Source organism: Eptatretus burgeri, chromosome 4, assembly GCF_056783735.1.
Source record: "Eptatretus burgeri isolate ZD-2024b chromosome 4, Ebu_testis_v1, whole genome shotgun sequence".
In the NCBI taxonomy this organism is placed as follows: Eukaryota; Metazoa; Chordata; class Myxini; order Myxiniformes; family Myxinidae; genus Eptatretus; species Eptatretus burgeri.
Genome location: NC_140964.1, coordinates 112,315 through 137,122, shown reverse-complemented (window position 1 = coordinate 137,122; position 24,808 = coordinate 112,315). Strand labels below are relative to the sequence as shown.

Here is a 24,808-nt window from a genome sequence, read left to right as displayed (position 1 = left end):
TACACTCCCACTCTGCTGTGCAGGTTTGTCTGTGCAGGCTACCAGACTTCCAGTTGTCAAGCTTTATATGAAGTAATTCGTAAAATACAATCTCCAGATTAAAATACGAGACAAATTCAGATTGTATGAACTTAGTTTTTACAATGACAGTTATCAAAATGGGCATGACAGTTGTTGTTGGGTGCTGCCCTCTTTTAGCAGGGAACCGTACTAATAAATGTAAACCTTTGTACGGTACTAGTATACAGGCACAGTTATAAAATGCTTTCTCCCAGGTTAGAATCTAATTTTTGACTTATTTATTTTCAGGGTTGACATTTTATGGAGTCCGATCAGGAAAGATGTTTCTTCCAGTGGAAGTTTCGCTGTGAAACAAAGAAAGACCCATTAATCACCGTAACCGCTGTTCGAATAAGTAATATCATACGATGTAGCAAGATATAAGGTGATGGGAAGCATTTTGACCTTCAGGAAGCATTGAACCAGAATAGTGAACTTACTATAAAATGCCATAAAACCTGTGTGTCTACATATACAAGCAGTAGACAAACAGATCGTTACAAACGGCAGAATGACAGAGAAGCAGACTCTGCAATACCTCGGAAAGTCACAAGACAGTCCCTGTCAAAACCTGGTGGTGAAACGTTCAACTTCAGACAGCACTGTCTATTCCGTGGGGATCATTGTGACATTGAAAAGGACAAAAGACAAAAGGCAGGAACTATGAACCAGAATAGCACTAAGTTCCTTGACTTTGCAAGAAGTCATGGACTTAGGGTGGCTGGTTCATGGTTTCAGCGCCCACAATCTCATCGCTGGCCTTGGTATTCCAACGCTGGCGGTGTGGCAAAGGAGATTGACCATGTCCTCATTGACGGTCATTGGAGGATGATCCAGAACTGCAGGGTCTACCGGAGTGCTCAGTTCCTCAATACTGACCACAGGCTTGTTGTAGCAACTCTAAAGCTGCACCTTAAATCCTGGAGAATGGTACCATCCCAGCCCAGGCTGGATGTTGGCAAGCTCAGGGATGAGAGAGTAACTGAGGAGTTTGCGAACAGGCTGAGTGGACACTTGGGGGGTCTGGGTGCTTTGGGGGGTCCTGAAGAGTTGTGGAGTGCCTTCAAGACCACCGTCCTTGATGTTGCCGGTGGATGTCTTGGAGCTAACCGCAGGGCAAAGAAGAATTTTGTCTCTCAAGGGACACTGGATACCATTGACCAGAGTCGCAGGGCCAGGCTGAATGGCAGAGCTGAGCTGTTCAGGGAGCTGAGGCGTAAAACTGTACGTGCACCGAGGGTGGACAAGGAGGCCTATGTGCGAGGAATCTGTGAGGGGGTAGAGCATCACCTGTGGACAGGATTCTCGTCCCGCTTACAGGGGAATTCGCGCATTGCGTTCATCCAAGCCCATCCCTCGGAGCACTGCAGTTCGAGCAGAGAGTGGTAGGCTCTTCACAGAGGAGTCTGAATGAAGGCCCGCTGGGCCAGTTACTTTGAGCGGTTGTACCAGGCTGATCGCCCAGCTGTCGAGTTGGACGTCAAGGGTGTTACAATCCCTGTTGCTGACCCTCGAATCAACTGTGGTCCACCTTCGCTTGTGGAAACACGGGCTGCGGTGAACCAGTTGAAACGGGGCAAAGCTCCAGGGACCTGTGGCATCCATGCTGAACTTCTCAAGGCTGGTGGAAGTGCTGCACTCGTGTCGTTGCATGCAGTTTTGTGCTCTGCCTGGAACACAGGCATCATCCCAACTGACTGGAAGAGGGGCCTTGTTGTCTCTCTCTGGAAAGGGAAGGGTGATCGCCAAGACTGCAACAACTACCGAGGGGTGAAGCTGCTCTCAGTGGCGGGCAAGGTCTTTGCTCGGATAATTCTTGATAGGGTTCGCCACCATCTGCTTGAGCACCAGCGTCCAGAGCAGTCAGGCTTTACACCAAAGAGGTCAATGATTGACCGTATCCTTGCCCTTCGTGTCCTCACCGAACGCAGACGAGAGTTTCGGCAGGGGCTGCTTGCAGCCTATGTTGATCTCTGTAAAGCGTTCGATTCAGTGAATCGGGATGTCCTCTGGAGGATTCTTGGTCTTCGTGGGGTGCCACCAAAACTGATCGATCTGATGTCTGAACTCTACTCTGGTACTGAGAGTGCTGTGAAGTGTGGTGGTACCATCTCTGACTTATTTCCAGTTGTTACTGGAGTTCGTCAGGGGTGTGTACTGGCCCCCACACTTTTCTGCACTTGTATGGACTGGATTTTAGGGAGGATGTCGGAGAGATCAAGCTGCGGTGCATCGTTTGGGAATGTCAAGATCTCGGACCTTGATTTTTGCAGATGATGCAGTCATCTTTGCGGAGACTTTAGACATCCTTTTGGGGGCCCTCGAGGTGCTGAATGAGGAGTCTGAGCCGCTGGGATTACGGGTTTCTTGGGTCAAAACTAAGATCCAGGCTTTCGGTGACATCTTGGATGCTGCTGTCCTGTCTGTGTCTGTTTGTGGTGAGGATGTTGAGGTCGTGGAGAGATTCTTTTACCTTGGCAGTGATATTCATGTCTCTGCTGGCTGCGAGTCAGAGGTCAATAGACGTCTGGGTCGGGCCTGGGGAGTCATGGATTCAATGGATCATGGGGTGTGGCGCTGCCGGTACCTGTGCGGGAGATTGAAAGTCCGAGTCTTCAGGTCCTTGGTACTTCCAGTCTTGCTTTATGGATGCGAGACTTGGACTCTGACCAAGGATATGAGACAGAGACTTAATTCCTTTGGTACCAGGTCTCTTCGGAGAATCCTTGGCTATCGCTGGTCGGATTTTGTGTCCAACGAGCGGTAGCTGAGAGAGACTCGGATGAGATTTGTTACCTGCATAGTCCGTGAGCATCAGTTGCGGCTGTATGTACATGTGGCTCGTTTTCCTGACGCTGATCCTGCTCACCAGATTCTCTCAGCGAGGGAGTCTCATGAGTGGAGGAGGCCAGTGGGCTGACCACGTGCCTCGTGGTTGCAGCAGGTTGACCATCATCTCAAGGAGATGGGGATGGGCCTGGCATCTGCCTGGGGGAGGGCCAGACGGAGGCCCCTGGAGTACCGGCGGAAAGTGGACGCAGCGACGCGCTGTTCTGGCACATGCTCCCACACCTGACCTGACCGAAAGGCACCCATCCAGGTGGAGAGCGGAATATTTATGTCGAGAAATTGACACCAAACAGTCTTTTCTGGAGATATGTGAAAAGAGAAATGATGCTGCTGCAGCGAGTGTTCGACATCGTGTTGAAGGGGCAGTCAGTGATCTGCATGCGGCAGATGTCCGTTACCACGCTGACTGTCGGCAGAGGTTTGTCTCATTTCATGCATTACCTGGTGAATGTGAAACGAAAGGTGCACAGGCAGATGATTCGAAAAGGTGTGGTTGTCAAGTCAGAGGTCTGCCTTGCACAATTTTCTGTGCCTGTCATGCAGTTGGCTGCTCACCTGTGCAGTAGCAAGGTTTGAGGAGATTGGGGAAGCAACTAGTAGTTGCAGATTATTTGTTTGTTTCACGAATTTAATTGATCTTACGGTCGGTCAAACTAAACACATTGAGTGTCTAACCCAATCTATTTTGCATCAATGTCAGCAGGTCGGAAAGCAAGAGATGACATTAAAATCCCATGCCATAATTTTGGAGTGGTTTTTGTGCAATAATGCGTCAAAGACCCCTGTTGTCTATAGATGTTCAAATGTTTTGTGCTGGGTAAAATCAGTCAGGAAAGGGTTACTTTTGAGTATTAAGTCATTATTCTATCTTTTAAGTTATTTTTGGTTACCTTATTTGTAACTAAAGTAAGGATGAGGTGGTTATTGTGCAATCATATGTTGTCTGTGTTCAAATTTTATGCCCTGGGTTAAAATAGCCCGGAAAGGGTTAATACTGAGTAATTCACAATTGTTTTATATCTTAAGTTGTTTTTGGTTTCATAATTTGTGAATAAACATCGACACAAGCAAATGTGATGATGTTGGTTAGGTTCATTGCAATAAATAGTGAAAAAAAATGATTTTTTCATTATTTATGTGTTTACCAGCACAAAAGCGTTAATATAGCAAATTGCCCAAGGGTTGCAAACAGTCACCCCCCTGAATCATGAAGAGCTACCCCAAGGCTATAAGAAACAGCAAAGAAAAAAACTTTATCCGGCAAAACCAGCTTCACCCCCACTGCTCCCAGACTATTGGGGTTAACATTGCTCAGTATATTTCAGTTAGCTCCTTCATGAATGTTTTCGAGTCAGCAAGTAATTATGATTATATATATATATATATATATATATATATATATATATATATATATATATATATATATATATATATATATACATACATACATACATACGCACGGAGGAGCTCGCGGGCCGCATTTGGCCCGCGGGCCACAGGTTGCCGACCTCGGGTTTAGAGAGTCGCTTACAGTATTTCCATCACATAACAACCCCAACATCACTGCCTCCAGATGATTGTCTAGCTAAAAGTATTAGACGCTCCGATATCTCATTTCAGCATAAGTATAAGCAGCTCAGAGAGTATAAGCTATAATTTCAGAGAGGTGTTGCAACTTCAGTTGTCTTTCCTCCTTTTTTATATTTATTAAGTTAGATGAACCAATCACAAATGCAGATAATTATAGAATGCTGCTATTAAAGATGTGCATGCAGTTTGTCAGAAGTTGGTGTTTATGTACTGGTATTAACATTGTTGTCGAGCTGCTAATTTGTAGAGTCTCCGTTTGTGGCTACACCACAAGAGCAATCAAGTACTGTTGTAACCAGTGGAGTGCTTGCAGAAGCTTGAAGCAATAATTGATGAAGTGTAAAGGAGACAGTGATGTAGGGATTGTTATGTGATGGAAATACTGTTAGCTACTCTCTAAATCAACATCATCCCTGTCTTGTTTAAAACCTTTTTTAGAATGTAGTTTGTCATCCTTACATTGCTTTTTTCATTTAGCATAAATTTTTTTTATTCACTTGTTTCTGTAATTTTTTAAAATAATGTTGAATAACAGAATGGTATGGTACTCGGAGGATACCCAATCTTGGAGCAAAAGTGCAATGAGATCTTAGTCAGCAACATCAAATACTGCATGTCTTCCTGCATGCCTTACGTAACCCTGACTGTATCTTGCAGCTCTGTCTTATTGTTCGTTTTTCAAAGAACGAGATGGTATTCATAGAATATATACTATAGGTCTGCTAAATTGTGTTTCTCCCTCCATTTCCCCAGTTTTTCGTTTTGTTTAATCTGAGGTCAAGGTTGGGCCAGCCCCTCACCAGAGCACTCGCTGCTCTTCCACAAGTAGGTTGTTGGCAAGCGCAGATTCTCTGTCCATTATACCAGCAGGAAGATGCAGCTCCCGCACACTCACTCTCAACTTTCCCCAGTGCATACTGCCAAGAAAAAACAGAATAAATACAAAAAAATGTCCAAAATACAGTGTAAGTGATAACATGACAGTCATTCAAAAAAATTACAATTGTCACAGGAAATGCATTTATATGTAAATGTGATGCAATAAACATATATGGTTCATGAAATTCTTGAAAACAATGAAAAGCTTACTTGGTCATAATAATGTTGGGTCCATTGTAGAAAGGGTTTTCCCCTTCAACTGCCACCAAATTGTTGCTGGGGATAAAAGGCACTGATGCCAAATATGCCACAGTCATATTTGGCCCACTGATCATCTGGAACAAATAAGTGGGTTGAACCAACTGGGGGTACTTGCTGAGTAGAAACACCCCATGTTGCAATTATATGGTTTATAAAACCAACACAGTGATTTTCATAGAAATGACGACAAAATTCGGAGGACAACGTTAAACTAATACAGCACTCGGCAGAGGGCATACCTCCGCCAGGCTGAACAGTTTACGTTTTGTATCCCACTGATGGGTCGGATCTAGGTCTGGACCTGAACCAAGATTAATTGGCTTGTTCTCGTCACCTAAACGACTCATCCACGCAGTTTTGTCACGACTCATCCACAACGTTTTCAAATATCGTGATATACTGTATAGGCTTGTAGCAAGGTATTATGTACACATTTAGGACACGGGGGACCAAAAAATGAAAGTCATTGTATGATTAAGTTTTGCATATCATTTGTTAGCCAACATCATGGGGATTCAGGATCTATTTGGGCAGAGCTTAATTCTTCCTCTTTCTATTGCTCTGACAGGGTCAAAGTTGGTTATCAACTATCTGTATCAAGGAACCACTCATATCATTCTAAAATTGGTCTGATGGCTTAGATATGTATTATACACTAATTGGAAACCACATATATGGAGAATATTTGGTTTACCTGATATTTGACCTTGAGCAAAGAGGTCAAGGTCATATGAAATTAACAAATTCATCAAATTGATCAGTGTTCATTCAGGTCATAAATATATATGCACATAAACTTAACCATAGAAATACATGCTGTGATGAACCAAACTAACATCTTAGGATTAAAAGTGCAGATTTCTTTAAAACGTTACGTACTTCCTAACGACCTTTGATGTTCTGCATACTGAACACAAACTGGCCTTTGGTGTTGATTTTTATATCATCGGGCCATCTTGGTAAACTTATTCTATGGTTATAAAATCAAGCTTATAGCTACCATTAATTTTGTAGCAGCTTGGTAAATGCAATTTGTTACGTACTTCCTAACATTTTTGACCCAATCATGGAAGTGAACCTAAAAACTGGTATGTAGTAATGATCCATGTTGAAACTTGCCATTTTAAATCATCACTTTATGCAGAAGTAAATTGCTATTTAAGATGTTCTATCAGATGCATTTCAAATTTCTGGAATAAGATTTTGTAAGCTTCACTATGACTGGGGGAAATTTTGCAAAATCTGAGATTTTACACATTTTAAGGTGCCAAGAATTGCATGTCATAAGAAATGTACTGTTTCGAGGAATTGTTCTATTCTTTTGTATAATGATATTGTTGTGGTTGACGAAATTCACAAACCACCATTCAGGTCCCTTAGGTGAGATATCTCTGTAAGTATATGTGTAGTTAGGCCCAAACCCGTTGTTTAGAGGGAATAAATGTCATTTATGCGGGCTGCGACTCTTCAGGATAGCCGTTTTTCTTTTACTATCTTTATTTTGGACCAGCCGCCATTACTACCACCACCAACCACAACGCCGCTTCACAACAACAACCACCAACCACAACGCCGCTTCACAACAACCACCAACCACAACGCCGCTTCACAACAACAACCACCAACCACAACGCCGCTTCACAACAACAGCCACGACCTTTGCCGTCACAGCTCGCCACCATCGCACCCCCACCATTCTCGCGCCACTCGTGGGCACCGATACTGGACTCGTGGAGGGCGCGCACCGAGCAGCGTATTCAAAAACATCACAGACTTTCCGCAGAAAAACGGATCAAAAACGACTCACGCCCACTTTTGTTCCGTCCAATCGGTGAGCGAGGGGCGATTTGGCCCCGCCTCCAGGGCGTTGGAGGGCGGTCGCTATATGCAAATTCATGGATCAAAAAGCATTCACGCCCACTTTTCCTCGGGCCAATGGGGAGCCAGTTAGAGAGGTGAAGGGTCGGAGGCAGAGGGTCAAGGGTGAAAGAGCGAAGCCACGGGGCATATATAAACGGCTGCGTTCGTCAGTAAAGTTGAGTGGTGCGGAGTTCAAGAGAGTCGTCGGTGGAGCTGGAAAGAAGTGGGAGAGGTCAAGAGTGAAGAGTTGGGACGAGCCAAGAGAGGAGACGGAGAGGGCGAGTAGACGGAGCTGTGGAGAGGTGACGGCGGCGAAGGCGGACGAGGGGGTGCTCGCGTCGGTGCCGGGAGCTGCACAGGGAGAGGCCAGCAACGCGCCCGAGGTCGAGGAGGAGACGCTCGCCGCGGGACCCGAGACAGGGTGATATCCTCCTTCCCCCGAGCATCAGCAACCCCCTCCTGTTTCCCCCCGCGCTGAGATAGTGCGACAAAGGGGGCCCCTTTTCCCACCCCCTACCAGACACTGTCCGCGAGGCCCGCGGAGTTGAGGCACCACCGCCACTTCGCGTCTCATCATCAGACGGGTAGGCCCGACCCGGTCTCGGCCCCAGGCCCGCCTCATCCTTGAGGGTGGTTCTTTTTCTTTTGCTTTGGGAATATGTGTTGTCGGCACCGTCTGTGAAGTAAAATTGTATAAGTGTTGCCGTGTGCCCGGTAGTCGGTTCGATCTGCATTGTTGCATTTGCTTTTTGTGTAATATTGCATTGTCTTCTTCTTTTACATGTGCTTTTGGTGGAATTGTATATGTGTGCTTTCCGTTCATCGCGAAATAAATGTGCTTATTGTTGAACTGTTTTCCCGCTTCGCTTCGTCTTTTCCTCTATTGAATCTCCATCTTGCTTCACGTAAAGGGTTGGTCGTGGGCTAAAACGCCCGATAATTAATCGAACCGTCGAGGCCGACGAATAACACCGCTCGGTTATCCCGATAGTACGGAACGGGTCGCTTAAAGTGGCCCGTGTCCGAAGTCGACCTGCGGCGAGGTGCGATCGCCCGGTCTACCCTCCGTGTGGGTACTTCGGTAGGTCGAATTTGGCGAGCAACCCTATCCCACGCGGGGGCCGATTGGCACGATCGTGGTGAGACCGAAAGGTCCACCCGTGACTGGTTGCCGGCGTTAGTCCGAGAGGGTCACGACTGGATTGTCCGTCCGGTGGGCGACGTGCCGCGATTCGAGTTACGTGGCCGTCAGCACGCCGGCGGGCGCGAATCCGCAACACTGGTGTCAGGTCGTGCGATATAAACCCATCGCCCTCCTCGCGGCACTGGTATTGGAGAACGGAAAACGGGCTCTCCTGTCTCCAATTAAATTCACGGGAATCGGTCCAGGGGTGAGAGGAGCGACCCCCGATTCCCTCCAAATTACGAGCGAGCTAAATTAACCCTTTAAGAGAAGCAAGATGGCGTCTCAAGGCGAGCGGGAGCCGGGGGTATTAGAAATGGATGTAGAATGTGTAGAATCCATGGCTCAGGATGAAATCCCCGTGCAGGAAATGTTGGTTGTACAGGAAAACGAACTCGCCCAACTGAACCCAGAGCCTGAAATGGGTGCGGCAGCGGCCGCGGTGTATGACACCTCCCCTCCCCCTCTCCACCAAAACCCCCCGACCCTTGCCGAAACGGCTCACCCAAGCGCACCCGACATGGCCCAGCTATGCGCCATGCTGGCAGCAATGACAGCAAGGATGGATGCGAATACACAAAAAATGGATGAAATAAAAAGCATGAACGAAAAGATGGATACAAACACAAACGAAGTGAAAAACGAAATAAAAGGAATGAACGAAACGATGGATGCGAATACACAGCAAATGAGGGAAGAAATGAAAAAGCAGCGGGGTGAGACGCAGAACATGGGCCGATGCCTGCAGGCGGGCATGAAGGCCGTTAGCAGGGAGCTTAAAATGGCGACTCCACGTGTAGGAGCGAACGAGCTGGGAGGGGGTGCAACGGTGACCGAAAGGGAAAAATTAAATGGGGAGACCAAAACGTGCGAGACGAGACACGAGGTGACGACAAAGGAAATAAAAATAGTTGAGACAAGGGAGGTAAAGGGTGAAGAAGTGACTGAGTTGGCAGAGACACGGGAGATGGGAACGATAGAGGGAAGACTGCACGATGAAGACGGGGTAAGTGACGCGCACACACACACACGGAGGTAGTGGAGGACAATGGGGGTGAGCTGGTGGACTGGGTGGAGGCCCAGTGCGAGCAGCGGGATAGCCTCCTCCAGGAACGAGGGGAGGGAGTATGCCCCCTTGAGGCGAGTCACGACCAGGTGAGTTCGGTCGTGCTTTGCGAGTTCGAGGGGAGGAGTGCTGCGAACGGGTGCACGGAGAGCTTGGGGGGTATAGAGGCCCCGGAGACCCTTGTGGGGACACGAATCCCCAGTGTGGTTGTCCCTGTGTGTGTGGTGCAAGGTGTGAGTGCGTCCCCGTGTGTGGAAGCGACCCCGTGTGTGAGTGGTGTGGTGGCGATGGTGCCAGAGTACGTGCTTCCCAGCACGCCGTGTGTGGATGAGGCACCGTGTGTGGAAGAGGCCGTGTGTGTGGATGAAACGGCCAGTGTGGATGAGGCACCGCGGTTGAGTGCCCCCGCGTGTGTGAGTGAGGCACGGTGTATGAGTGAGGCACGAGTGAGTGGAAGGCCGCGAGTGAATGGAGCACCACGTGTGAGTGGTATGGTTTATGCAAGGGAGACCGTGTGTGTGACAGAGCGGTATGTGAGGGAGATGTCGGTTGGCATGCGGGAGCACGCAGCCGCGTCTCCCGGTGTGAATGTAATGGAATGGAGTGTGAGCGTCGTAACACGCAGGTGTGCGTGTGTTGAATGGCCACGACGGCGACATGAGAGGAAAGAAAGCCGAGTAGCGGCTGTAGTTGTTTCGGGGACCGTGCCGGGTTCACCCAGCAGTGAGCACGAGGTCCGTGCTGTGCAACGCACGAGGCCCCCACGTGCTCGCTTGCGAGAGTGAAGTCCCGGTCCGGAAACGCACGCGGTGGATTTGCCGATCCCGCGGACGGACAAAGTTTAGGCAGGTAAATGGATTTGGACCGGACGGGTTCTCCACGCGATCGTGTGTGTTAAGCTCCAACGGGCAAAGCACATGTGTTCGCGTGGGGAACCCCTCGAGACGTGGGGCTTGTTTTTTTTTTATGCGCACGGTGACGTCATGGCTGCACGCGGGGTTGGAATCCGGCAGGAGGGGTATCCCTGCCGGATGGTACCGTCCAAGGAGGGACGAGGTACACGTGCAGCTGCATGACGTCACGGGCAGGTGCAAAGTGCGCGAGTTGCCGCGCTGGTGCTGCGCATGAAAAAAAAAACAAAAACAAAAAAAAAAAACAACAAAAAAAAAACAGCAAGCCTCGCTTTCGGGTGCACAGGATTCCTGGGCAAGGGGTGGAAGACCCCCTTGACCAGGGCACAGGATGGAAACTAGTTAGGGGGAAGGGTTAGCTTAGCTAGACCGGCTCCATGGGGCAGGGGTAAGTCCTCATGGGGCCCGTGGAATGGATTAGTTAGAGGGATTGTAGCCAGATTTAGGTTGGGAAATAAAATGAATTTTTGAGTTAGGAGACAGAGACAGACTTTGGATGTGTAGAGTTGACGTAGTTTAGCTACGTAGTGTTAAAAGGAACGTGCTGTAGTTTAAGGGACGACGTGGGAGCACGAGTTAGTTAGGGGAGGTAGTTAGAAGGATGGCAGAATTCAGCGTGAGTGTGTTGAAGAGTTGGTGAGTGAAGTGGAAGCATGTGCTTGGTGAGTGATTGAGGCCAGCGGGTCTGTGTGTATGGAGCGAATGGGGACTGCATGGTGCGATGAGTGATTGGGGGGAGGAGTGACTCCCGCCCAAGGGACCCCGGGGTCAGTGTAGAGTGAGTTAGGGGGTTAGTCAAATTTACAAAATGGAGGTCGTTTTGTTGTTGGTGGGTGTGTAGGCTCGAAACCCGTTTGGAGGGGTGCAGGAGCCCTGTTGACGGGCTGGGAGCGTGGCTGCGAAAAGTGAGTATCGCTGAGTGGGTACCCCGGGCACCAGGCTAGTCGGCCGTGGTAGGCCAAGGGCCCATGGGGGGCCGGGATAGCGTAGTGGGCACGGGTGCGCCTGCTTGGTGCGGGGGCCCGGGGCGCCATTAGCCGCGTGGGCAGTGTTGTGGGCACGGGTGACCCTCGGAAAGGGGCCTGGGAAGCCAGCCTGCCACGTGTGCGTTTCAGGGGAGGTGCCATGGGGGGCACTCCCCGGTGTTAGGGAGCTGGTAGGCTCGGAGGCAGTGTAGTGCCCGGGGGTGCCATCGGCAGAGGGTCGTGCCTGCCAAAGGGAGCCACGTGTCCCAGCCATGAGACCGTGTGAGGGCACGGAGAGAAAATTGGGGGCCGAGGCCCGAAATTGTGAGGACACCAACACAGGCGACGGGAATCTGGGTTGTTAGAACCAATAGTTTAAGCGAGAGGCGCTTGTTGAAAGCTCCGGGGTAGTTTAACAGTTAAATGGTTAGGGTAGATTAGGAGATGTACCCCTCCGCACCATCCATCCCCTCGCTCTCGTTGTGGGCCGCTGGACCCACTTTGGTTATAGATCGCTGAACTCTGGGGAGGCCATTCTGAGGCTTGAATTGGGCCTCGACACAGGACGTTAGCTCTCCCTTACTCCCCTCCGGGAAGGGAACGTAGGGGTTGGGAGTAGGCTAGGTGACAGGATAGGTTAGCCGAACAAGGACGATAAAGGGGGTTAGGGGACGATTGATAGTGGGGAAGTAAAAATAAAAACAACAAAAAAATAAGTTGGGGCTAAATTGGGGTTTGACAAATTAAGGGAGTGGGTATGTACAGTGACAGGCAAAGGCGATAGGTTGGGAGGGAGACAGGTAGGTAGGTCCGAGCCCGCCTTCCAAGTGGCCAGCACCACCGCACTCCCTCCACCAACCTCCACGGAACGGCAAAGGCTGGCCAACTTCATCGGCAGCTGTTGTTTTGCTGCGAGGCCTGTGCCGGCTGGATCGTCTGCAGCTGCTGTGCTGCAAGGCCTGTGCCGGCCCACTTCATCTGCCGGCTGGCTGTTTTTCTTCAAGGCCTGTGCCGGCCAGTTCATCTGCCGGCTGTGTTTGCCTGCAGCGGCCTTCTTCTGCGGGCTGTGTTTGCCTGTTGCCTTTGCCATGCCATGCCCACTGCCCCTGCTCACTAGCCCCCATTCAATTTTTGCTTTGCCCCCCCCCCCCTGTTCATTGCCATGTGCGCCAGGATCAAGGCAACAGTTTGCAAGCTGCAAGAACTGCCCTGTTGGCAGCTACAACACGGGCCTGCAGTGGCGGCCCGTGCACCGTGTTTGTGTTCATCCATCCATTCGTTGTGTTCATTGCGTGTGCCACTTGAGCTGGCGCGGAGACTGCGTTGTGCAGCCCATGAACCGTTGTGGTTCACTGCGTTCAGTTCAAACCATTCATCCATCCATTCGTGTGTTCATTGCGTGTGCCACTTGAGCTGGCACGGAGACTACGTTTGTGCGGCCCATGCACCGTTGTGGTTCACTGCGTTCAGTTCAAAAGGGAAGGCCTTGGACTGCGTGTGAGCAGCCGGCCACGTTCCCTGTCACCTGCATTATTTGAGCCAGAGACTGCATGCGGGCAGCCTGGCTCCCTGCTAACTGCTTTCTTTTTGCAGAGTTCAGTGATCCTGGGCCATGGTTTAGTGTAAAATTTGTAAGTTAAGGTAAGATGTACTGTAAATATGAGTGCACCCCCGGCATGTCTGTCCTAGCGCCGGCAATTTTATTTAAGTCGTCTGTGTGAGTGAGTTTGTTTAGGTAGTTACTCAGCCCTCAGGTTATTTATTTTGGGGACACGAATACCATGAATGTCGCACTCAGGGATCCGTAGGTAAAATGTACTAGGGGAAAACTACACATGATGGCACACGAAAATTTGACGACTCGGGACGAGTCTGTAAAAAGGGGAGGGGGTAGTGTTGTGGTTGAAGAAATTCACAAACCACCATTCAGGTCCCTTAGGTGAGATATCTCTGTAAGTATATGTGTAGTTAGGCCCAAACCCGTTGTTTAGAGGGAATAAATGTCATTTATGCGGGCTGAGACTCTTCAGGATAGCCGTTTTTCTTTTACTATCTTTATTTTGGACCAGCCGCCATTACTACCACCAACCACAACGCCGCTTCACAACAACAACCACCAACAACAACGCCGCTTCACAACAACCACCAACCACAACGCCGCTTCACAACAACAACCACCAACCACAACGCCGCTTCACAACAACAGCCACGACCTTTGCCGTCACAGCTCGCCACCATCGCACCCCCACCATTCTCGCGCCACTCGTGGGCACCGATACTGACTCGTGCATTGCGCGCACCGAGCAGCGTATTCAAAAACATCACAGACTTTCCGCAGAAAAACGGATCAAAAACGACTCACGCCCACTTTTGTTCCGTCCAATCGGTGAGCGAGGGGCGATTTGGCCCCGCCTCCAGGGCGTTGGAGGGCGGTCGCTATATGCAAATTCATGGATCAAAAAGTATTCACGCCCACTTTTCCTCGGGCCAATGGGGAGCCAGTTAGAGAGGTGAAGGGTCGGAGGCAGAGGGTCAAGGGTGAAAGAGCGAAGCCACGGGGCATATATAAATGGCTGCGTTCGTCAGTAAAGTTGAGTGGTGCGGAGTTCAAGAGAGTCGTCGGTGGAGCTGGAAAGAAGTGGGAGAGGTCAAGAGTGAAGAGTTGGGACGAGCCAAGAGAGGAGACGGAGAGGGCGAGTAGACGGAGCTGTGGAGAGGTGACGGCGGCGAAGGCGGACGAGGGGGTGCTCGCGTCGGTGCCGGGAGCTGCACAGGGAGAGGCCAGCAATGCGCCCGAGGTCGAGGAGGAGATGCTCGCCGCGGGACCCGAGACAGGGTGATATCCTCCTTCCCCCGAGCATCAGCAACCCCCTCCTGTTTCCCCCCCCCCCCGCGCTGAGATAGTGCGACAAAGGGGGCCCCTTTTCCCACCCCCTACCAGACACTGTCCGCGAGGCCCGCGGAGTTGAGGCACCACCGCCACTTCGCGTCTCATCATCAGACGGGTAGGCCCGACCCGGTCTCGGCCCCAGGCCCTCCTCATCCTTGAGGGTGGTTCTCTTTTCTTTTGCTTTGGGAATATGTGTTGTCGGCGCCGTCTGTGAAGTAAAATTGTATAAGTGTTGCCGTGTGCCCGGTAGTCGGTTCGATCTGCATTGTTGCATTTGCTTTTTGTGTAATATTGCATTGTCTTCTTCTTTTACATGTGCTTTTGGTGGAATTGTATATGTGTGCTTTCCGTTCATCGCGAAATAAATGTGCTTATTGTTGAAATGTTTTCCCGCTTCGCTTCGTCTTTTCCTCCATTGAATCTCCATCTTGCTTCACGTAAAGGGTTGGTCGTGGGCTAAAACGCCCGATAATTAATCGAACCGTCGAGGCCGACGAATAACACCGCTCGGTTATCCCGATAGTACGGAACGGGTCGCTTAAAGTGGCCCGTGTCCGAAGTCGACCTGCGGCGAGGTGCGATCGCCCGGTCTACCCTCCGTGTGGGTACTTAGGTAGGTCGAATTTGGCGAGCAACCCTATCCCACGCGGGGGCCGATTGGCACGATCGTGGTGAGACCGAAAGGTCCAGCCGTGACTGGTTCCCGGCGTTAGTCCGAGAGGGTCACGACTGGATTGTCCGTCCGGTGGCGACGTGCCGCGATTCGAGTTACGTGGCCGTCAGCACGCCGGCGGGCGCGAATCCGCAACAATATATATCAAACAAAAAAATGCATTTTCAACCATTTTGGACAACATATACAATCATACATGTAACCCGTTTCTAAAAAAATGAGCTATAAAAATGGAAAAAGTAGCCTGTGTTTGGATAAAAAAAAACATGCTTTGTAAGCAACTATATCCATAGGACCCAACTATATCCATAGAACTATATCCATAGCAAAGTATACATTTTCTGAAAGCACAGACACTTGGGCATTATATAACATTAAGATTGTTTATCTTATTAAAACTGGGTTCAATTTCTAAGCTTTCTCCTCATTTAGGACCACAGTGTACACAATACCATGCTACAAGCCTATATAGAAGAATCACATAAAATTATAGAATCACAAATTGATTTATAATTATAAGAATCACAGAATTGATTCGATTTTGGTGAGGCTCCCAGATCCACACCTAAATCTAATCAATTTGTCCCTGTCACGCACCCAACGTGTCCATCATGTTTCGTCCGAATCCGTCCACAACTTTTTGAGATATCATGCTCGATATAATGTTTGGCCTCATCTCTCAATGGTGAAAAATCACTTCAAAGATTCTCATGTCTGGATCTAGATCTTCACAAAAATCGAATCAATTCATCCTTGTCACAAGTTTCGGCAGGTTTCGAAAAGCACAGACGAGTGTGTGCAATGAACAATGGCATGGGTGATGAGTGTCTGCTGCCAATGGAAGACAATGTGGATAAGTCTGACATAATACACAACGATCGTCATGTATAAATAGATGACATAAGTGAATTGTAGATCTGCGTCATGTTACAGTACATGCCATAATCCACAAAAGTCTGAGTTTTCACAAAGTGTGCACTTGGCAAGCGGCAAAAATGCTCTGCAAGGTTCAAGTCATGTTCAAGTGTAAGAAAAGTAATGTCATTTTTTATGTTTATCGACAATTCTGTCCCATGATCTTTATCCCCCCCCCCCACCCCCTTTAACCTTTCCTAACCCAACCATCTCACTTGCTAGTTTTCTCCTCATCCCTTTCTTCATTTCCTGTTTGTTCGCTCCCCCTTGATTTTTTTTCTGGCCTGCAGATCTACTTTGCTCTACTGCGAGCCTCATCAAGAAAAAAATTCAAATGACTATTGTGGGAGCAGGTGTTCTTGCTGTGTGTGTCTGTGTCTGTGTCTGTGTCTGTGTCTGTGTCTGTGTCTGTGTCTGTGTCTGTGTCTGTGTTTTTCTGTCCTTTATTTTTGCAGGATAGGATGTATGCGCCTCTGTACTCCAACTGCTCAACCTTAAAAGATAAGGATACCATCTGGAATAAGGATCTTGTCCTTTCATGTTATTAACTCTGCCATCTGCGATGTATGGAGGTTGTGTTTTCACCCTTATCTGTTTGTGTGCAGGATATCTCAAAAAGTTGTGAACGGATTTGGATGAAATTTGGTCAGCAGGTTTGGTGTATGAAAGAGACGAATGGATTGGATTTTGTTGAAGATCCAGGTACGAGAATTTTTCCGAAGTGATTCTTTACCGTTGAGAGATGGGGCCAAAAACGATATATAGCATGACATTTCAAAAAGTTGTGGATGAGTTGGTGAGGTAACAAGAACTAGCAGATTCGATTTTGTTTCAGGTTTGGATTCAGATCCAACCTACGAGTGGGATACAAAACGTAATCTGTTCTGCCTGGTGGAGGAATGCGCTCTACCGAACGCTGTTCTAGTTGTTACTTGTACCTGTTGAAGGAGTTGTGTTTGTAAAAGTCTCTTTGGCAGTTATTAAAGAACTCGCAAGGTGCAATGTGTATGGAAATTTGGCAAAGCTGATTGAGTTGGCCTCAAAACTGCAGACAAGATCGATACAGAATACCCTCAGGAGGGAAAACTGGAAGTTTGAAATGAAAGATTGCGATGGGTTAATGAGGGTAGAAAAGATCATGGTTTTGAATTGGGGATGACATAAGATGGTGGTGAACAGCCATCTTGAAGACCTGGAGGAAAGAATGAGATTGAAGACAATGTGGAAGTTGGATCCATAGGTGCGTAAAAAGAGGAAGAAATGAGTGGAAGCTAGCAGTGAACCTGGATTTCAATAGTTTCACCAGAAGGGGATTGATGGTTGACCATGTGTGCCCTGCAGAGACCTTGGGGGGGGGGGGGTCAAAGAAAGGAAAGAGCAGAGGGTGCAAGATCAGAAAGGAGGTTGTGGACACTCACATTAGTTAAGTCACTAAAATTTTTAGGCCTCACCATCAGCCATGGCCTGATGGTGAGGCCTCATACTTTGCCCTTCTTGATGCCATGGAAAGCAAAGCCCTCAAAATTAATGGGATCTTCCACGACGAAGCTGAGAGTGTCTCGGTCTGTTACTTTCGCATCACAGGTAGGTTGGTGTCCTCACTGTAGGATGCACACTGTCTGCCAGTAACCTTCTTCTTGTTCACCTCCCAAAATACAGGCTCACTGTTCACTTCCACTCATTTGTTCCTCTTTTTTTCCCCACCTCTGGAACAAACTTCCCCAATCTGTTCAGTCCTATGCTTCCCTCTGGGGCTTCAAGACAGATATTCACCACTACCTGAGGTCTCCCCATCCATACCATACCCAGGCACTTGTTTTTTCCATGTTATTGTGATTTTTGTCCCCCTCTCCCTCACTCCTTTTCATTTGTTAGTTGTTGTTTGGTTTGTTCCTTTTCTGTTTCATCCCCACCTTTCTCTTCCTTTTATTACTCTTCCTCTTCATTCCAGAAGCAGACAATGTTAGGAGCTACTGTGAGTATGGACTATAGTATTGATATGAAAGAGTGCTATTTCGGCCAGCTCAATCAACTTTGCCAAATTTCCATACACATCTTTATTTTTTTTGCCTCAATCAGCTTTTGCTAAATCCCCTTCCTCTTCATTCAGTTTGTGTGCAGCTTGATCACCCCCATGTGTACTTCTCCCCTTATCCTTGACATCACTCACACTTCTACTCTGCTGTTGGTTTCCCCCTTTCTATTCTGCTCTAGCTCTTCCATGACCATCAATCATGTATCTATATATATAAAGTTGAAAGTGTGTCTGTCTGTGTGTCTGTGTGTGTGTTTCTCTGTGACCTATGCACACGAAAAGTACTGGACTGATCCTCACCAAACTTCACATGCTGACAGAACATGTACCCAGGAGTGTCCCGATGTAAAAGAATTGTACTTCCGACTTCCGGTTTTCGAATTATGACGTCATCGCCTGATTTCATAACGTTAATTTTTCAAGTTCAGCCGATTGACATGGGGCCAACGCCATTTGCAATAGAATGAAAAAATAATGCTAGTCAATTGAAGACAATGACTTCCGACTTCCCGGTTTCCAAATTATGACGTCATCACCTGATTGCGTAACGTTAATTTTTCAAGTTCAGCCGATTGACATGGGGCCAACACCATTTGCAATAGAATGAAAAAAATAATGTTACAGTCAATTGAAGACAATGACTTCCGACTTCCCGGTTTCCGAATTATGACATTCATTCGACACACTTGCAAAAATGACCGGATGTATATTATACCGTATAATGATATAATAATCTTTAAGTCATATTTTATTTGTTCATTATTGTTATAACCATGGTTATAAAAACCATTTTTATTGTTACTGTATAACGTTTTTACGTCACTTCGGCCTGGATTCGGGATCAGCGATCAAATAATGTAAATCACGATAAAAATTATTTTTTGATGATGCGGGAGTTATCTTTATTAAAATCAGTAGAGGAAATATACACCATGTCTGTCTGATATTTGGGTCTTTCATGTCTCTGACGATGCCTTTATCTCCAGGGACGCATCATTCCCCATGACAAAAACCGGAAGCAAAAGGGTCATAGCCGACAACACGGATTCCAAATTGCCAGGGTATTATGTTGTTGTTGTTGTTGTTTACTATTCTCTCATGTGCACGCGTTGCGTATGAAGCTCACTACGTTCGCTATTAAATGCTGTGCGGTGTATAAACACGATCGGGTTTGATTTCTATGTTGCGAATATTAAACGCTGTGCGGTGTATAAACACGATCGAGTTTGATTTCTATCTTGCGAATATTAATAAACGCTGTGCAGTGTATAAACAAGATCGGGTTCGATTTCTATGTTGTGAATATTGTATCCACACTATTAAAAGTGTGTGTGTGTGTGTGTGTGTGTGTGTGTGTGTGTGTGTGTGTGTGTGTGTGTGTGTGTGTGTGTGTGTGTGTCAATGTATGTGTGTCAGTGTATGTGTGGAAGCCTCTACAATTTTACAATTAACTGTGACATATACTCCTTCAGACCCGCCGTCATCCACGGGATTCCTGTGCGGAGCACGGGTATCCCTGCTAGTAGAAAATAAAATAAACACACTGGCCAAGGAAGATACTTGATTTAACAGTTAACATTGCAAAAGTATAAAGGCTATTTTATCACTCTTGACAAACTATCACAAGATATGAGGCGACTGATTGAGAGAGGTTTATACCATCCCAGCTCCTAGGTTGAGAAGCTGCCCATCGCAAGGGAAATACTGTTTTTCCAATAGGACTGGTATCTCGCTTTGGCCTCTCCTGGAATGGCACAAAAGACACATACAGAACAATAAGATAAAGTACTTTGAAATTAACCACAACATTATGCTTCCTTGTGTCAACATCCCAGCCACAAGGATACACTTTGACATCTTCCTCTTGTCAGACCAGCATCTCATCACATGGAGGCCTCAAGGATGGCAGGATTCCATTCTCACTGTCGAGGCTGGATACCTGGGATACATAATGGGCCCTCTCAGGCTCAATCTTGCTCCTCCTATAGTTTTGGACCAGTATTTTGTTTTCTGGAAATTCTTCCACCACATCTGATTTTATTTCTTCCAGGCTGTTATTTTATCGCTCTCTACCACACCATAACATAATAAACCATGCTTGGTGTTGAGTATTGTCACATTTCTGCCCCCCCCCCCCCCACCACAACAGATTACAAATCAGGTAGAAGACCATGAAACACCAGAGCAGTTGCTCGCAAATGGTGAATTAACGAGATGAATGGCAACGGTTTGCATGGCCTCACCACTCCAAACGTAGCCTGACACCTCGTCACTCCAAAAGTAGTCTGACACCTCGTCACATGCCGATTATACACAAAGTTAATCCCCCAAGGGTTATCAAAACAGTTCAAACAGTGTGACAGGATGTGGAACCAGGTGGATTCGTGCTCCAAAGGAAATATGAATAATCTATGAAGTCACAAAACAACATAAATGAAGAGCCCCACACAGAGGATAGAATTTGACAATAATTAACAAGTGAGAATTGCTTTGCAATACATGTCCCCGACCAGTCCCAATGAACGTTCAGAAGATAGAAATTTGTGTTTAATGCACACTCGAGCTGATACTGGAAACAAAATGAAGAAGAAACCCTCGAACCCACCATGTTTTGGTCTATTCGGCAAAATAAAAGGAAAAGCAATTTTCATTTACTGATATATCTTGTACACCAGAAACCAATAAAGACAACTCGAACTAGAAGGGCACTCGGTAGAGCACATACCTCCTCCACGCAATGCCTGATCCACGAGAACATGTGTGGCCCAATACATTTTTGAAATATAATTTAACATATCGTTTTTGGCCCGAATCTCTCAATGGTGAAGAATCACTTAAAAACTTATCAGATCTGCATCCGGATTCAGATCTTCACCAAAATTGAATCAACTCTTCCTTGTCACACACGCAGTGTCCACCAAGTTTTGTCCGAATCCGTCCACAACTTTTTGAGATATAGTGTTATTTATGGGTTTAGCCCTATCTCTCAATGGTGAAGAATCACTCAAAAAATTATCAGATCCAGATCCGGATTCAGATCTTCACCAAAACTGAATGAATTCTTGTCACACACCCAACCTGTCCACAAAATTTCATCTGGATCCGTCCATAACTTTTTGAGATATCCTGCACACAAACAGACAAAGAAACAGACAGATTTCGGTGAAAACAACCTCCGTCACCTTCGGTGGCAGAGGTAATAACAAACCTGGAGATTAAAAAAAAAAAAGACTTTGCTTTAACACACGCTCGAACCAATACCGGAACCAGAAATTAAGAAGAAGAAACTCTCCAACTACTGTGTTTCGTTTGTTTCTAGGCTTTGGCCATTTCATAATAAAACTAGAAGGGCACTCGGTAGAGTGCATACCTCCGTCACGTAATGCCTGACCACGAGAACATATCGGGCCCAATATATTTTTGAAATATCATGCTATACAGTACTATATCGATTTTGGCCCCATCTCTCAATGGTGAAGTATCACATAAAAAATTCTAGTAGCCAGATCTGGATCCAGATCTTCACCAAAATCTAATCAGTTCATCCTTGTCACACACCAAACCTGTCCACAAAATTTCATCGGGATCCGTCCACAACTGTTTCAGATATCCTGCACACAAACAAACACATGAAATTGCTCGTTGAGCAAGGAATTGCCAGAATAACTTTGTCATATCTCCATGATCTCTGAAAAAACAAAAACCTGGAAATCAATTTGGTTCTTATTATATAAGTCGATAGTGCTTCTGTTTAATGAGTTTTGTCTTTTTTTGACCTACACTTTGTTTACACTTAGTTTGAGCTACACTTAGTTTGGTCATGATCATTAACTTGGAAGTCAATCGGACTTGAAATGGCATTTTTATCGCAATTTGAAAGTTTTGACCTGACCCCCCTGACATTCGACCCCTGACCGCTAAGAAGGGTGTTGGTGTGACACCCCAATGAGACATATAGTTGGATGCAGTATTGGAAGATGCACATTTTGGATTTGGTTTGAAGTCGATACGGCCATTTTAGCGGACGTTATTGCGAAAATAAAAATTTCTGTTTTTCGGTGACCTTGACCTTGACCTTGATTCACCCAAAACGACAAATGTCTAAATTTGACCATGGCCGACGTCTCTACCCAGTTTGGTCATGATCACTGAAACGGTGTGGCTGCTACAGGGTAAACAAACACACAAACAAACAGACAGACAGACAGACACACAGAATGACACACAGAACCGACCAACATAATTGCCGAAATCCGAAGGATTCCGGCAATTAACAAACAGGCAGACAGAAAGGGGTGAAAACATAACTTCCTTCACCTTCGGTAACAGAGATTAAAAAAACTCGAAGGATATACATGAACAAACAGACAGACAGACAGACACACAGAATGTCACACAGAACCGACCAACATAATTGCCGAAATCCGAAGGATTCCGGCAATTAACAAACAGGCAGACAGAAAGGGGTGAAAACATAACTTCCTTCACCTTCGGTAACAGAGATTAAAAAAAACCCGAAGGATATACATGAAGCAAAAACATGCATCCAGCTTATGTGCATCGGCAATACATTGTGGTTATATATACAGTCGTGGCCAAAAATATTGGCACCCTTGCACTTTTTTCAAATAACTCACAATTTTCTCAAAAAAATAAGTTGAAATTGACAAAAGTATTTTGTCTCCACAATTCTTTATGTCACTGTTAATATTACAGAACCTTTGTTTTTGATTCAGAACTTAATACATCCTTTTAAATTAGAAAATAAAAATAAATGGCATTGACAACATCATTGACACCCTGGACTTGATGTTTGGTAGCACAGCCTTTGGACAAAATACCTGCAGTCAAACACTTCCTATAGCCATGAATGAGCTTCCTACACCTCTACTGGCAGTATGACCCAATGTTGCTGTGCAAACTGCTCCAGTTCAACCAGATTTGAAGGGTGCCTTCTCCCAACTGCTGTTTTCAGATCTCCCCACAGGTGTTTAATTGGAGCTAGATCTGGACTCATTGCTGGTCACTTCAATACAGTTTAAACTCGAGTGTTTTGTCGAACCATTCCTGGGTGATTTTTGAAGTGCGTTTCGGTGCATTGTCCTCCTTCAAGACCCATGACCTTTTTTTTTGTACACATTGTCAAGGCTGGTATGAGAGCTAACACACAGAGCACAGAAAGAGACCTTCGATGGAGACCCAGCTTTTTGACACGAAGTTGAACATTGCACTCCAAAATGCCTTCGTAATTTCCTGCTTTCATGATGCCATGCACACATTCAAGGTACTAAGTGCCAGAGGGAGCACAGCAACCCCAAAAAAAATCACTGAACCTTCTCCATGTTTGAATATAGAGAAGGGGTTCTTTTCTTTGAACACTTCATTTTGTTTTCTGTAAACATGGCGATGATGTGCTTTTCCAAAAAGCTCTAATTTGGTCTCATCTGTCCACAGGACATTCTCACACAATGATTTTTGCTTGTTCAGGAGTGTTTTTGCAAACTCCAGTTGGGCTTTCTTATGTCTGTCTCTCAGCAGTGGGGTCCTCCTGAGTTTCCTTCCAGAGAACCCCCTTTCATCGAGTTGGTGACGGATGGTGCGAGTTGAAACTGTCGTACCTCGTGTCTGAAGGTCAGCTTGAATCTGTTTGGCAGTTTATCTAGGTGCTTTCTCCACCATTCAAACAATCCTTCACTGCAATTTTCGATCAAGTTTTATCTTGTGGCCACGTCCAGGGAGGTTGGCGACAGTGCCATGTGCCTTAAACTTCCTGATATAATTGTGTACGGTGGACACAGGAACATCAAAGTCTCTGGAGATGAACTTGTAGCCTTGAGATTGTCCATGCTTGGCTACAATCTTGTGTCTGACCTCCTCAGATAATTCTCTAGTTTTCTTTCTTTTCCCCATGCTCATTGTGGTACACACATTGACACAAAAGAGCAGAACGACTCCTGTTCTCTCTTCAAACTGGTTGAATGAGTGATTTATACATTGCAGGCACTAACAACTCACCACAGGTGAGTTCAATTCCAAAGTAAAGGACAATCACCTGCTTGAACTCTAATTATTTCTCACTTCTAAAAGGTGCCAAAGATATTGTCCAGGCCATTTTAGGATTTTTGTGTGGAATAAGCTAAGATTTATAAATTTTTTCAGCTATTTGTTTTTTGTTCCACTGCAAACCAAAGAAATACATACGTGGACACCAAAATATTTTTTTAATTTCAACAATTTTCTGGAAGAAATGGTGCATTGTTTGAAAAAAGTGCAACGGTGCCAATATTTTTGGCCATGACAGTACCTGGGATCATTCCAATTGCACTGGGCCATGGACTAACACACAGGCCTAAGACGTGAGGCCTGCTGATCTGTGCTGCTTCATGCAATGGCGGCGCATGATTTTATTGGGGTGGAGTCAAGCCAGCTGTCCAGCCAATGCGTGTAAAGCAGTGAGGTGGAATTGGGCAACTGAACACTGACCCATGCATAATATGATATTTTCTAAGTTTAAAAAGGGCATACCTCTGTGAAAAATTGATGAAATGTCCTGAAACTTATCATAATAAAGCCAAGTTTCCGTTGAATATGTTGAAAAGTATGGGACAAAAAAGTCTGAAAAACCACAGGTGAGATTGACAGACGGACAGACGGAGAGCAAACCTATAGT

At 46.6% G+C, this 24,808-nt stretch overlaps 1 protein-coding gene across 6 annotated transcripts in view; it reads right to left on the bottom strand.

Moving 5' to 3' along the window:
* Nucleotides 1-24,808, bottom strand: part of TEX14 (testis expressed 14, intercellular bridge forming factor) — a 188,561-nt gene that overhangs the window by 126,882 nt on the left and 36,871 nt on the right. For 5 of the 6 annotated variants that reach the window (XM_085876591.1, XM_085876593.1, XM_085876592.1 and 2 more), the window contains exons 4-6: nucleotides 19,798-19,882; nucleotides 5,590-5,714; nucleotides 5,301-5,417 (exon numbers count right to left, since the gene is read on the bottom strand). In XM_085876591.1, coding sequence (XP_085732717.1) covers nucleotides 5,301-5,417; nucleotides 5,590-5,714; nucleotides 19,798-19,882 — 327 coding nt within the window. The remainder of the gene's footprint in view (nucleotides 1-5,300; nucleotides 5,418-5,589; nucleotides 5,715-19,797; nucleotides 19,883-24,808) is intronic. The other variant, XM_085876596.1, reaches the window with a different exon arrangement.